Source organism: Phaenicophaeus curvirostris, chromosome 1 (genome assembly GCF_032191515.1).
Source record: "Phaenicophaeus curvirostris isolate KB17595 chromosome 1, BPBGC_Pcur_1.0, whole genome shotgun sequence".
NCBI classification, from domain to species: domain Eukaryota; kingdom Metazoa; phylum Chordata; class Aves; order Cuculiformes; family Cuculidae; genus Phaenicophaeus; species Phaenicophaeus curvirostris.
In genome coordinates this window covers 201,671,325-201,686,787 of record NC_091392.1, presented here as the reverse complement: position 1 = coordinate 201,686,787, position 15,463 = coordinate 201,671,325, and the positions used below count along the sequence as shown (strand labels likewise).

The 15,463-nt window shown below is 38.6% G+C and overlaps 1 protein-coding gene across 2 annotated transcripts in view; it reads right to left on the bottom strand.

Annotated features, from left to right (window-relative positions):
- The window catches only part of XPO4 (exportin 4), an 81,023-nt gene that overhangs the window by 5,828 nt on the left and 59,732 nt on the right, over positions 1-15,463 (bottom strand). For both annotated transcript variants that reach the window (XM_069883467.1, XM_069883468.1), the window contains 10 exons: positions 14,080-14,257; positions 12,921-13,080; positions 11,073-11,242; positions 9,944-10,118; positions 8,529-8,822; positions 7,951-8,131; positions 6,196-6,314; positions 5,180-5,310; positions 4,301-4,418; positions 2,939-3,031 (listed from right to left, as the gene is read on the bottom strand). In XM_069883467.1, the coding sequence (XP_069739568.1) occupies positions 2,939-3,031; positions 4,301-4,418; positions 5,180-5,310; positions 6,196-6,314; positions 7,951-8,131; positions 8,529-8,822; positions 9,944-10,118; positions 11,073-11,242; positions 12,921-13,080; positions 14,080-14,257 (1,619 nt within the window). The remainder of the gene's footprint in view (positions 1-2,938; positions 3,032-4,300; positions 4,419-5,179; positions 5,311-6,195; positions 6,315-7,950; positions 8,132-8,528; positions 8,823-9,943; positions 10,119-11,072; positions 11,243-12,920; positions 13,081-14,079; positions 14,258-15,463) is intronic.

Sequence of the window (15,463 nt, the reverse complement as noted above, 5' to 3'; positions counted from 1 at the left end):
TGTACAAACCATCTCCTGCAGGTTTTCCCTTTTCTAAATTCCCTTCTCTGGGACAGAGAGCTTTGATTCCTTTTGAAGAGTTTCCTACTGACTCTCATACTTACTTAGACAGAAACAGAAGACAAAGAAAACACGTTAAAGGTGACACTGCCAAGGGGTACTCGGTGCAAGTCCAGAGAAACTACTGAGCTCTGGGAGCAAGGGTGAAGGACACAGAGGCCAGGACAGCAGCCTCTCAGTTCTACTGGTGAAGGGCTTGGGTGTCACAAGGTCTTTGTCCCACATGATCACCAATCCCCCTTTGAGAGATAAGGGCTGCTAACGAGTGAGAGGATCCATATGACAAAGTAGCTTAGAAACATCTTTGCTTGAAGGCATGTCAACCTGGCCAGAAGGGCTTTATGAAAGCGCACATTGGGGCATGGTGGTAACAGCTTGTAGGTAAGTGAGGAGACACAGACCAAGAGTAGCACACAAGGAAGCGGGATGGATTTAAGAGTGCTCATCAGGAAGGATGAAACAGGTTGATAGGAGGCCAACTTCAAATGTCTGTGCAGAAATGCACTCAGCTTTGGAAACAAGCAGGAAGAGCTAGAGCTCTGTGTGTAGATGCAGAGATGCAACATGACTGCAGGTACTGAGAGGCTGTGGCGCAGGTGGCACAACTGGAGTGCTCTGATGGACAGATGGAGGCTCTTCAGAGCCATTTAGGGGAGAACAGAACAGAAGATTGCTATTTATCTGAAAGGGCAGCTCAAACTAAAGATGCTTTTCTATGGACTGGGCAACAATCTGAGTGCTTACAGGTCACGATCAGAGGAGAGGAGATAAAAATGACATCATGGTGGGAGCTTGTTGCAAATCACCAAAACAGAGCGAGTAGCGGACTAAGCCATCTTCAAGCAACTCGATTTCCTGATCAGACTTAGGAGAGATTATTCAAGCAAATGTCAGGGAGATGCACCACCCAGGGGTGACTTTGCATCTGCTACGCACAGCTAGGAAGAGCTAGTCACAGGGCTGTGGTAACTTAACAGCAGCCTTGCTATGGTGCTCATGAAATAGTGGATTTCAGGATCCTGATGAGAGCAAGGAAACAGGGAAGCCAAATATAGACCCTGGACACCATGAGAGAAAAATTCAGCTTATTCAGGAGACTAGAGGGCGGGATCCTGTGGGTGAGAGCTCTGAAGATCAAAGGAGCCAGAAGACCTGACAGGTCTTTAAGGACAATCTCTTTAGAGTACAAGAATGGCCTGTCCAGATACTGAGGAAAACAACAGCGGTCAAGACACTGACCCAGCTAAGCAGGGAGGCCAGCGCAAGGAAGACACGTGCAGGAGACAGAAACAGGGACAGTTACAAAGAATGAAAACAGAAATATTGTCCGGACAAGAATAATGACAGAAAACTAAAGTTCAGTTAAGACTGATTCTGGTGAGGGACATCAAAGACAACAAGGCCTCTACCAGTACATTAAGAGTAAAAGAAGGAACAGAGAAAATACGATTCTTGCTGCTGAATGAAGCAGGTGTTATAGTGATAACAGACAAAAAGATAAGGCTGAAATATTCAATGCTTTCTTTGCCTTGGTTTTCACTGACAGGTTTTCCCAGACCTTTATGACTAGAGAAAGGGTTCAAGAAGAAGGGGAACTATCCCCCTTCTCCTTGAAAAGAGGATTGTCCCAGGGATTTCTTGAGAAATCTTAATGCATGCAAGCCCATAAGACCTGACTGAATCCATCATCCAAGGGTTCTGAAAGATGACTCATGTCATTACAGGATTGGTTTCTTCCATCTTTCAACAACAAAATCATGAAGCAAGTACTCCTGGAAGCTATCTATGGGCATGAGAAAGACAGATTGAGAACATCAGCATGGATTTAGCAAGGCTGTATCATACCATCTTCTGTGATGAAATGACTGCATCTGTGGATGACCAGAAAGCAGTGGATGCCTGATGTTAGCAAGTCTTTAGCAATCTTGCACAGGATCCTTGTAATCAAGCGGAGATTTTATTGTCTATATGGGTGAACTATTACGTGAGTGGGAACACACCTGTATCATCAGCCTCTAAAGCACTCTGGTTAATGGCTCATGGCTCATCTTCTGCCTGGAAGCTGGTTACAAGTGGTATCAAGAACTCATCTGAGCCTTCTCCTATTATAGTCAGTGACCTGGAGGAGGAGAGGAAATGCATTCTCCTCGAGTCTGTGGATGAAATCAAACTGAGGAGCGTCGCCAGTGCTTTCAAGGATATGATCGACACTCAGACACCAAGTCAGGCTGGCTGGAGGAATGAACTAACAGGAACCTCATGAAATTCGACAAGGACAAATGCAAAGCTGTGTAGCTGAAACACACTAATGCCCTGCAATTATACAGACTGGGAACAGACAGGCTGGGGAGCAGTTCTGCTGAAAAAAGGACCTGAAGGTCCATCTTGGTGAGCAACAGGCTAACCAAGTTAGCAGTGTGCCTTGCCAGCAATGAACACTAGCAGCATACTGGGCTGTATTTATTACTTGTCTTTACACAGCACTGGTTAGATTAGACGTTGAATACCATGCCCAGATTTGGAATCCTTAACACATGAAGGATGTTGATGTTGAACGAATCCAGTGGTGTGCCACTAAGATTACCTGGCAGGTACTGAAAGCACATGAATTATAACTATAATAAAGCATTCAACAGGCTGGTCAGAGAGCCTTTGGCATACCCATCTTGGTGGTTTTCAAGACAGCTGGAAAATGTCCTGAGCAACCTGATCCGAATTCAGTGTTGACTCCACTTTGAGCAAGAGGGTGGACTACAAACCTCCTCCTAAGGGCCCCTTCTAACCTGATTGATTCTATGATTTGCCAGACACACAGTAACTAACCACTCTCCTTTAACAAATGACTGGTTTTCAGGGTCTAAGTGTCTAAATGCCATACCTGATGCAAACACACTAATGTGTAGAATGCTTCACCTGCTGCAGTTGTCATTTCTGTATTGTGCTTCTGTAGTACCAGCATGTCAAAGACCATCTGAAATCAAAAAACAGGAGTAGTAACGGAAGCAGGAACTTAACTTTCTATTACATTTTACCAATACTTGCTACTGAACCTTATCTTCACTTCTGATAATAATAATGAACATACAATTACAAACATCCAAGGTTGTTGGTTGTTTTGTTGTTTCTTTTTTTAAATTTAGGTATCAGTAATCGGAAAGTCAAGTTTTTTTAGAAGCTGATTCTTGGCTTAAAAGCACAAATTCACATCTCAAAGCACTGAAACCTGTTGTTGATTTATCCGTGTTCTTCAGCAAGAAACAGCAGCTGTTATTTTTCACCAAAAGCTGCATTTATGCTAGAGAAATAATAGAAGAAGCTTTTGCTCTTCCAGAATAAAAACAAGGCACTTTTTCCTCAAGTTTTAGAGGCTCCTACAGCTCACAGAAAACCAAACAAGGGAACAGAATAGTAAGAACAGTATTATAATTTTAAGTGGAATTTTAGAGAAAAGGCAGAAAGCTATGTTAATATAGAAGAAATATAAAAGACAATAATAAGGTGTTTTTCATTCTCTCAGTTGGCTGATGTGTGCATTTAACAAGCAATCCCCAGAAATTTGAAAATCAGTTTGGTAAGAAAAGATGCCTTAAGGAAGAATGAAGTCTCTACAAAACCAAAAGGCAAGCACACAAATTCCACAATTACTTTGTTCCCAGTTAGTAGGAACCTGTTTGCTACCAGGTCACTCCAAAATTCAATGAGATAGAGTGGATGGTCCTAAAAGGAAAAGTACTAAATATGATCCTGGATTAAGAAAAGGTGTAATTCATCGGGTACACTGAGTAAATGACAGCATTTTCTTTCTAGTTCCCAATCATACTTTTTTTTTTCTGTCTCTTGTTTTAGTACTCTACCAGCTTCCAGTTCGGACAACTGTGGAAGCTTTCTGTTTCACAGCTTTCACACTAACTGCTAAAATTGTCAGTTGGGTTCACTCTAGAGCTCACGTGCAGAGCAGGGATGAATATAAACTGCATTGTCAGAGGCTCAGGTCTTTTGTTGATTCATAAGAAGTAACCTCTCCCTGTCTGTGCCTCCATTCTCCTTTGTACTGTAGTCCAATGTCTCCAGTCCTTCATGCTCTCTTTCTTAAAATGATTTTTTTTTTTTTAAGTAAACAGGCTGTGCTTCTTACCACATGTGTGACTATTATTAACCCAGTCAGATATGATCACTGTTTGGCCTATTGATGCTACCTGTATGCAAAAAACCCAAGTAACACAAAAGACAGATGCCTTACCTTAAGAAAGTGCCTTGTTGCTAGAAAAAGGGTTGAGTCTGTTTCTTGTGCTTTTGCACACTGTTCTGCTAATGGTGTTACAGCCTCCAGACAGAGCTGGCAAACCTCTGAACTCATTCTGATAATGGGTGTTAAAGAATAAAAGTCAGATTTCAATTAAATTGTGGTAAAATTTCACAGTTGTGTCACTAGAAAATATATATTAATTGCCTGTATGACCCAAGATTTTTTTTTTACTATAAAGCTAGTAAGAAGAAAATTAAATCAAAAAAATTAGAAAAAGGGGAAAAAAAGAATTCCAGCTTTGTTGCCTTCTTTTATTAGCTACATGCCCTAAGGTAACATAACCCTCTCTGACATAACATTTTCAGAAAGAGTTCCTTATGGTCAAGCTCATCTGTTTCTGACACGTGCCACAGATTAGTGAAAATGGTCCTCCCATTAGGAGAGGGAGAGCCCATTGGCACCCTGACAGGAAATGCTCTGGAGCCAGCCCAGTAGAACAGCAGCAGTGTTTTGTATTACCAGCTGAGAAACTAATTCAGGAATGGCTTCGGGAAACCAGCTGAAGGCTTATGAAGTTACACGCTCTGAAATGAAGTAATGGAGGAGGCCGGAATGGCTGCCAGAAAAAACTTACATGCTAGACCACTTAAAGGCTGCATTCAAGCAACACAAGTCAAAGGAAATTCAGCTTATGCTAGAGTCTCACCAGACACTACAGCAAAACTCTCAATGACTTGAGAGGCAGTTACCTATATATTATTATAGATATTGCTAGGAAAGGAAAAAAGCAAACTAAAAAAGAATCAGCTTTTTAGTATGTCCTGATAAAAGCAACTCGGATTTTTAAACGCTCCCAAGCTCTATAAAGGATACGATGTCATTCCTAACTCCAGTGAGTACATTAGGCTCTTAAAGAGGTCCTCTGGAAGCTGTGGAATTTTCTCAGGGAATATCTCACAGATGAAAGTGATTAATTTGTAATATTGATTACACAGGGATGGAAACTGTCAAAAGAAAAACAGGGTAGTTTTAGAATCACATTCTTCTGACACAATTTCCACCTTAATAAAAGATAATGGTAGTAGACAACTTCAGAGTCATTAGAATGGCTACAGCTTTGTTAGTGAACACAGTGGTGCAGTAAAAAAAGCTAAACAGTTGACGGTGGGAATCTTATCTGCTCAATACAAATTCAAGGAGTTCTACTTCAGACATGAGCAAGCCTAGTCCTGTGGAGCTAGAAGCCTCAAGAGCATTTGGAGCACCACAGAAGGGCTCCTAGTGTACATCCTTTGACTCAGTTTCATCTAAAATGGACGTAGCTCGTGCACTCTGCAAGCGCTGCCAGATGGGAAAGCATGTTAAAGAGAGGACAACCGAGACTGAATCAGGAGACTACTCCTGAAATGTAAGGAGAACACTAACAGGCACGACCCCATGAAATGCTGCCATTCCATTGTTTTGTATTTTACTGTCCTACTGACAAGCTGCTGTAGATACAAAAGCCAGCTGTATTGTGAAAACAGTTATGACTTGCTCCCAGAATTACTTTTTTTTTTTCCCTGTAATATCACTGTTTACGCTTTCCTATCACATTTCTAACACTATCAGAAAAAGGATTCCACAAGCCACATCTCAGGTACCTGCTGACCTGCATGCTCACTTTAAGAAAAAAATTTTGGTTAGGTCCTTTAAATATACATTTTCTCAGCTTACAATATTTCTTTTAAAACAGTATCTAGAACTACCAAACAGTTATTTACATTTTAAAAAGCCTAGAAAAGCCAACTTACAGAGGTGGAAGGCACACAGGACTGAATTCTAGGAATTCATTACTATAAAGCTTACGTGTTTTAGCAGCTATGTCTAAAGTGTGACAACATACTTACCTTCAGCAGATCCTGGGACATTAGAGGCAGAACTAGATTAACCCCATATAAGACAACATCTGCTGCTGATACAGATCTATTTGTCGCTTGCCCAGGCTCGTGTCCTCTAAATACTTCATCTGTAGAAAAGACAAGAAATGTTTTGTATAAAAAGAGGATCAAACATGTTAAGGAAGAGGCCCATTTCTTTATAATATAGATATTTTCTAAAATAGGACTATTCTCCTCTCCCCAAAACAAAGCCATGAGGCACTGTTTTAAAATAGAAACTTAGTGAGTGGAGTCTGCCACATCACACTATATTTATATTCATTAGGACTAAGCACTTCATAACCACGTGTACCAGATGGTGTGCTAAAACAGAACACTTGAGATACTCTGAGGGCTCCCTTCCATTACAGAAGGTTGCATTTGTCTCTCGTGATAGCTGCTTCACGCCTGCATGCATAAACAGAGAGCACAATATCACTGCCTTTTTACACTTCAGATACATATTATATATTTACAGATGTTTATATTTTATAAGCACGAGGAGGAAAGAAATGGGAGAGTTAATGCAGAAAATAATGTAGTTCAGATGTTGCCAATTTTTTTGCAGTTACAGGTAAGAGCTCCATTTCCCATCAACTGGTAGTCATCTTATTTTTATAATTCCTGCACTATGTCAGCAGATAACATCTCTGGGCATTGCACATAGGTAGTAGTCACATTCCTAGTTTCACGCTAAGTATTTTACAGCGTTTTCCACGCAACCAAACATCCAGCGTCTGATCTCAAAGACAGTACGTTACATGGCATGAAGTCACCCATTCAGTGGGCACAGTCTAAATCTGGTTCTGTATTCGTGTTGTGTATGCACGACAGAAAGCTAGACAGACGCACTGGATTTCTGAGGAAAGAGAGAACCTTGTAGAGATATACCTCAGAAAGCAATGACCAACGTCAAAGTAACCTAGGCAGATTCAGTTTGTTACTGAGCTTGGAGGTACTCGGAGCCAGGTTGGATTTGAGCAACCTGATCTAGTGGAAGGTGTCCCTGCCTGTGGTAGCAGGGGGTGGCACTTGATACGATCTTTAAAGTCCCTTCCAACTCAAACCATTTCATGATTCCATGATGTTTTCTGTGCAAATGGTATAGGACATGGTAAGATCCAAATCGCTCAAGTGTGTTTCAGCTTATTTAAAAGCAGTGAACACAGCTAAGCTAGGACTAGCAGATCATATTCAGAACTGCTGCAATTTTAAGTGGCAAATACACAGAAGAAAGTAACAGGCTGGGATACAAAAAAAGAACCCTTGCCTATACCCACATACTGTAAAGCACGTTCTGTGAATGAGGAATACAGAAAACCCTCAAACAACACAGTTTTAATGAGTTCAGAACTTCAGGAAAGTTGGATCTTGTACTAAGAATATAAATCCATCTGCCCTCTTATGCTCATTTACCATCCCGACTTCTCTATGGGTTTTTTATTATGAAACTGTTGCTACCACATGTTTGAACTTGCAACATTCAGAATTCAAGCTGCTTCATACAGGCCCTGTTTATTTTTATGAGAGCACTAATAATTTCAGACATTAGAACACTGAACAGATCTTCCTTTGATACTGGCACATTAAGTAGCAATTTCCATAACTTGATCTAATTAAGCCTAAACTTCAGTTTTCACTTTACCTGGATTGAATGCATGCCCACAATAGTTTTTACATTTTAAAACACAAATTACGGTTCAGCAATTACCAATTCCTTCCTACCTGTATCACTGAAATCTATGAATTCTTTTGACAGAAGATTAGTGAGAAGCTCCATAATGAGGAGGAGATCCTGGTACTGATCTTCTTCCGCTGTAACATCTATCCGTTGTCGACCTAGGTTATTCTTGGAATATACCTGGAGCAGAGTTAGGCAGGCCTCATACAAGTTCATAGCTTTGGCCTATAAAACAACATTAGATATTAAGAAAACTTTGATATGTTAAAAATGACACACTGTTTTAAGATGGCATTGCTTGGCTGATGATCCCTCAATAATTTACTTTGTTATTTACTTATTTGTTACAGCTAAAAAAGTATTCAACATGGTCTGCAAGCTTTTGCCACCCAGGCATAGTTAGTGGTTAAGTTTATTGGTCTAGATGTCCTGCTTTTCATCTTTGCAAGCAGATGTTTTTAATCAAAAGAATTCCTCTACCAGTTAAGACCATGTAGTGTTTCTTTCTCAACAGAATCAAAGAACCACTACACAGTTTAAGGAACAGCACTGTATACACATATACATGCACACACACACACACACACGTTCTTCCCCTCCTTCCCCTTCTGGATGTATTTACCTCTCCAAGATAGCAAATTTGTTTATGTGCAACTTCAACAAAGACTTCTATTATGAGATTAACAGTCTCTGGTGTATTTTTGTATACTTCCATTAATCCGATGCAATTATTAAGGAAGTCCATTAGGAAATTGAAGAGAATCGCTACATTATCAATCTGGGTAGCCTCCGCAATGCCACAGAGCGCTTCCAACGTAGCGGTGATTTCCTGTTTCACTTCCTCCTCCTGACAGATCTGCTGGAAGTTTTCTTGGTTTATCACATTCAAGAATCTCTGCTGAAGTGGCTGAAGAACCTTGAAATATTTTAGAAAAACCATTAAGATAAGCCTACTATTATACGAGATGCGAGGTTTAAGTAATTTGGCAAGCTCATGGGTTGCTTTTGGCACAGCAGTACAAGAATCAACCACTTTCAAGTTCCAATGGCTCAGTTATGCTAACACCTATCACATTAACGTAAGCTGAAGTGGTAGTGATTAGTGATTCTCATTATCCATCACCACCTGCAGGCTGGTTTCCAATTGAGCACCTCCATAAATATTTTGTTATTTTGTAGTGTTTAAACAAGTGACAATGACTTTCTCTGGCCCTTGGTGTTTTATTCTCTTCCAAATTCAGTATTAGAACTAAAAATAGTTAAAATTAATCAATTAAAGCATTAATTAAATCCACGCTCCCAATTATCTTTGTCATATTATGATTCTTAATAGGACAATTTCTTTTGTTTTCAGCTGCCTGTGGAAACAATTGACAAATTTCCATAAAAACAGTGAAGCATTTTTCCCAATTACTTCCACTGCATTATAGTCTAATCTTTGATCACTAATTTCATAGCTTTGCTAATAAAAGCAAATTCCTCTCAGAAGGCCAATGCTTCACAAACTCATGCAGTGCTTCCTGATCACGGTTCATCTACTTTCTAGCACCAGCCTTTCTGGTATTGAATATCTGAGCTTCAATGGAGATAGGGCACAAAAAGCTGGTCAAGGCTCTTCATTACATTCCACGTGAGCTTTTTGCTTACTGTCATTATCATTAAGTGAATAACTGAATAATTCATAACACCACCGAGTTAAAATAAAAGGAAGACATGACATAGTTCCAAGGGAAATTCTTAACCTTTTATAATAGTCTCTTTCAAGCGTACTGCTATACTGGCCACTTCACAAATCTTCCAGGTAACTACTAGTTGTTTCTGTTTACGTTGTGATGCTTTAAACACAATTTTTAGCACCTCACAGGTGCCATAAAACTATTGACCTCCAAAGAGATAATAAATTAAAAAAACTATCAATATCAGATGTTCAAAATCAAAAGATTCCATACAAGTTGATCTTGCGTTACCATAAAATTCCCCAAACTTGTTTGTACAGCTTGCTAAAGTGGACCTAATAGAAGCATCAAAATAGCTTACCTCTGTCCAGTATTGCTGCTTTGTTTCCGTATCCATATGAGCAAAACCTCCTAAAACTAAAGCTTTCATTAGTGTTCTCTGCACAGAACTGGACAAATAGTGAAGAGGAGGGCTTCGCCTTGCAAATTGTTTAGCTAAATTCCACCAGTTTTCACATTGAATAACTAAGTTTGCCCTAAAAGAGGGAAAAACAGTTTGATTAAAGAAAAGACTTCACAAAATTGTATGAACAGAGCATATCGCGTTACTAGCAGTTGCCAGATTTTTTTTTTGACTCCTTTATTCTAAGGCTAAATTGCCTTTTGACTTTCAGCTTATTAATTCCTCACCTCTAAGATTTCTTAAGTATATACTCTGAAAATAGCTCTATTCATATAGGAGAAAAGCAGGGAAGTGCTTTAGTTTTACACACATACACACAGAGAGTTAAAGGACATATTACATGGATTAAAAGCTTAGTCTCATTATGTCATGATAAAAGAAGCAGTTTATTCCAAACTAGCTCCTGCGGGTTTTAATTTTTTTTTTATAAAAAAATTTCTCAAGTGTTTAAATCCTCAAGCTTCAGGAAAGTCTTTCAGCAGACTGCGAATGCACGATTGCATGTAAAATCGCATGTCAATTGACAAAAGTAAAACATTCAAGAATTTCCTGCTTCACAGCTTGTAATACCAAAAAAAAACCCTTTGAAATTTGTCTGAATCCACCAAATCCTGGATATATTTTAATTTATGTTTACAAAACACATTTTACACTGGCTTAGCCAGCTTCTGGACTCTTAATCTGTAAGAACTTGTTCAACAAAAATAAACAATGCAAAAATCCTTGCAATAAGAGTGAAGACCAGGAGAGTTTTCCTTTCCCACTGTTTAAGAGTGAGGCACAAAGGTAAGGGAAGGAGAGTGCACTTCTAAACAATAATAAAAATTAGGTTATGTTTTGTCAAATATAGGTCTCACTCCTCACTTTGTCAGATAGTTGGGGTTTTTTTCCATTAACAGAACATTACTAAAGTAATTTGAATTACAGAGACACAAATGTGAAGTGCCCTATATCTGGATTACTTTGGCCCAAAAAATTTAAAGGAAGCAAAAGAAGTTTTTTGACTTCCAGAGGTATAGCAACTTACCGCTCTCTCCTTTCCACTAATGTTACTAGCAGTTGTACAGTATCATTTGCAAGGTCCTGCTCTGAACTCCATACTGCCAGGTTACTGATCACTTTTTCTAAAAGGTAACCCACAATCCACTGGGAACCCTCTGTATCAGCACCAAATGCTGTACTAAATGGCAGACTTATCTATAAGAAAAGCATTAAAATGAGTGAGTTTTACAGAAGCCAGAACCCCAAAGTGTACGGTAATCATCGTCAGCAAATCTTTTCAGGCTGTCACTTCTTCCCTACTTAAAATACACAAATGTTACACAGACAAAGGCAAAGAACACCTGTAATAAAAAAAATCTTTGCCAAATTTGTTTTGCAATTTTAAGCACAACACCTAAAACAAAGAAAAGTTTCAAGCTCATTACAAAATCAGGTTTTGGTATGTCTAGTTCTTAATGCCAATTAAAGTACAAAAGCTTTAAAAATTAAATGAAAGATCCCAAAATCATCTCCCAAAAGTGTTTCCACGCCTCAAAGTTCAGTGATAAAAATTATTAGAAATAAACTTGGCGATTGATCTAGATCAGATCTTGTAAACACTTACTTTCATCACTTTCTTTTGCATCTGCTTTCTGCAGATTGTTCCTTCAATCTAGGGCTCTTTTAGGAAAAGATGTCCCATTCTGATCCTGGCACATTAAAATAGCCTTCCTTGAAATTGCCTGCTCTCTTGTCTTTAAATAAAGTTTCTCAAGAGTGAAATCCAAGGATTTTGTAATATTTGTGCAGGGGCTTCCTGTCTGCACACCAGTAACGTTTCTGACTTTAAAGCTCGTGATATATACATGACTGAATATAAGGTTTCAAATAAAGGTTTCAATCATTTTCACATGTCAACACAAACTAAACGTCTGCATTTCCTATATGCTCTATTTTCTTTGTTCACGTTGTTGCTCAGGTGGATCATCTCCTTACACGCTCTACAATCCTTCCCCAAGTAGTACCTTTACACATTCATTCTTAGCTCTGCTGTAAGCACAAGCCAAATAATATGATTCCAAATCTTTACAAGCCTCTGGTATACCTATTTTTGTTAAAGAAGGGCCTCCTGAAGCGTTAGTATTCTTAGTTGCTTCAGTAGTGAAAATAAAGGGGAGGAAGTGGCGGCTTCTTTTTCAGAAGTTAGCCAACAAGATCTCCTCAGGATGAGTGACCTCTGTCAGCTGGCTGGATTCCAGTTAGTTCGAGAAGCAAAATCAGGATCAAGGTCTAATTGTGATTAGTGCTATCCAAACACAAAAAGAAGTTGTCCTTTACGAAGAACACACCACTGAAATTGTGATATTTACAATGAGAATATATGAGAATGGGAAGAGGAGAGAAAACAGCATGACATTAGGTAGCGTACACTACCCTGTGATGGTGTTAAATATCTAATTCAGAATCATGACCAGGTTACTCGCTAAATCATCCATCAAGGGCAAGCATTGTATTAGAGATGAACTGTAAGATCTGATGGATAGTGAGAAGTAGCTTACAGGATTGCTGTAACCAGTGAGTTTCACTCACTATGCAGCCTGAACGCACACACTATGGTATTCTGCTATGGCAATGGCTACCAAAAAAAATCCCATTTTTACCAAAATGTGCAAGAAGGGTATCCTAATAACTTATATTTCCAATTTAAAAACTGAAGAAAACATCAATTTTCTATCTAATTTCGAAATAAACCACATAATATTAAAATAATATTAAAATAACATTAAAAAATGGTTCATCATTGCACTTTAAAATAGCTACACTGACATCTGCGTTCACAGGATAATAATATTGCTAATACTCACCAATTAATTAATAAAAGTTATATGCTTACCTGATCATACAGTTTTTCATCTACCAGGAGGTAAGTCTTTGCCCAACGCTTGAGGAACCACACAATGTCTTTGCCCATCTGAGGGCTCAGGAGGTGTGTGAGATTTGCCCTTATTGCTCTGGACTCTACTTCTGACACTCTCAAAATAGCAGATAACAACCTGCAGATATAAAATACAACGAGGATGCTAGGAGTAATTTTTGCAAAAGCAATGCGACTACTAAACACTTCAATTTTTCATGAAACATGACAGAAGGAACAGAATAACTTGAAGTAGTTCAACATTAGGCACATTGTTGCTAATGAAGATCCATTTTTTCTAGCCTCTTCAAGAAGAAAAACAAAAACATTAAGTACACAACTAAACATGGGTGAAGAACCTTTCATGTCAGTTAAAAGTGGACTGCAATCTTCTGAAAGTATGAGGATTCAAACTGGAGGAGTCCATTGTGGGCATCAGGCTTCTTGCAAAAAGAGAACAGAAATCTCCTTGCCTGCTTGTTTTATAGGCTAACAGTGATAGGTGCATAAGTGACAATAATTCCTCCCTCACTGAGGGCCAATTCTGCTGCTCCTGTAAAGCCCAGCTGAATTAGAGAGTATATCATATATTATCTAAAGATTTTGACCTATCGACTTTTTAGTAAATTAAGTAATTCGAAGGATCTTTAACAAATAGATTGAAGATGTTTTTTCAGTAGAGATATAAAAACATTTCTGGTTATTTCCAAGACTTTGGCTCGTGCCCTCTGCTAAGACTATTAGGTCGATCTTGTCATTTCAGCCTTCCCATCTTGACTCAGTCTTTTCTGTTTTGATGCCTTACTCTCATTTTTCTTCACAGTCTTTCTGTGGATCACCTTAAGTTGAAATACAATCTGTATTTACCTACCTTTCTTTACCCTAAAAAAAAAAAAGTCACTTAATCTCTTCTGTCTTTTCTTAATCTCTTTTACAGCACAGCCTTAATACATCTGTTATAAAGTCGTTCTTACAAATTAGTTGCCCTTCCTTTAGTAGTTAAGAGATTTCTTTTCCAGTGTTAAGTGTTTATATATTGCTTTTGCACACTTCAAATTCACAGAAGGTCACTCATTCTCAGGTTTTTTTCCACTGAAAAAGCATTGAACATACTTAATGGCATGAGATACATCCTTACCTAATTACAGAATCAGTTCTGTTGTACCCTGGGATGGAAGAGGCCTTTTCTCCTGGAGATCCCAGAATCTGAAGTGTTGTATTGATGTCAACCTCAGCTGAATGTTTAATGGAATATTCCATTACTTCTGGAGGTATTAGCGGAGTCTCTCCCTGAGTATCATTAGCCAAGAGGTAGCCTTACATTAAAAAAAAGAAAAAGTGATCACAACTTTCTACCCTAGGTTAACTTATGGCTTTTTGATTAGAGAATCCACTGGCTTAACTACAGACATCATACCAGAAACAAATGTTTGCACAAAACCTGACACTGTTTAAATACATCTAAGTTAACCCTGGAATTCTTAAAGCTATTCAGTAGAGAAGAACTTAAAGTGACAACAAACCAAGACTGGAAAAGAAATGACCAAACTGAAAAAGAGATAAGCTTTGCTTCACGTAAAAGTACTACAGTCAATTCAAGCATCAAGAGGGGTAAAAACATCCAAAACAACATTTGGTTGTAATTTTTTCTTCTTCTGTTACATGACAAAAAAACCCCTTGATCTTACAGCTTCCCCATAGTCCCTCTCATTTGGGACTTCCATTCTGCTAACATTTCAAATCTGTCAGAGGCTTACAGACACCAAGTCGGTGTGCTATAAAAAAGGTTTTTTTCCATAGCAACTGCAAATCAGGTAAAGCATGGGGTTTTACACAATAATCTGGTGCCCAAATAATTAATAATTCCAGCTTTAGTCGTAGTTTTCAACATCTGATCTCATAACCATCTGTGAGCTACAAACTCCAGCCCACAGTGATGCAAAAACATTATAAACACATTCACGTCAACACCCGAGAGTGACGAAAACGTCAGATGTTCAAAAAGATCCTACAAAGTATTTCATAAAGTATACACTTTTCCTGACAAAGTACAGACTGTCTTGGTAGTTATTATGTTTTGCAAACAGATGTAAGATAGTTCCACTTAAGAATCAAAACCAAAAAGGTTCTAAATTCAAGTTGCCTGAAACACAACAAAATGCCAGGACACGGATCATCAGCACTGAGACATTCTGGAACTTGATTCTTTGCCACCACTGAGTAAAACCGTTATCCTGATTGCATTTGATTCCCTTAAATAGTCATGTACTGCAGACAATACAAGTGATATCATGAACAGACTACTTTCTTGAACAGGTTGCCTGGTAACACATCTTGAATAAGTCCATACCAAAACTAGTTGCGGGAATTTCCAAAGGACATTACCTCATGTAAAGATTTCGCCCATCTTCTAAAGATAACATTCTTGTTACTCAAGGCAGATGAAAGTAAAACAAAGACTTTGTGAGCAGTGTACAGAACATGGAAGCATCATAAGGGATAAAATTTACAGTCAATTAAGA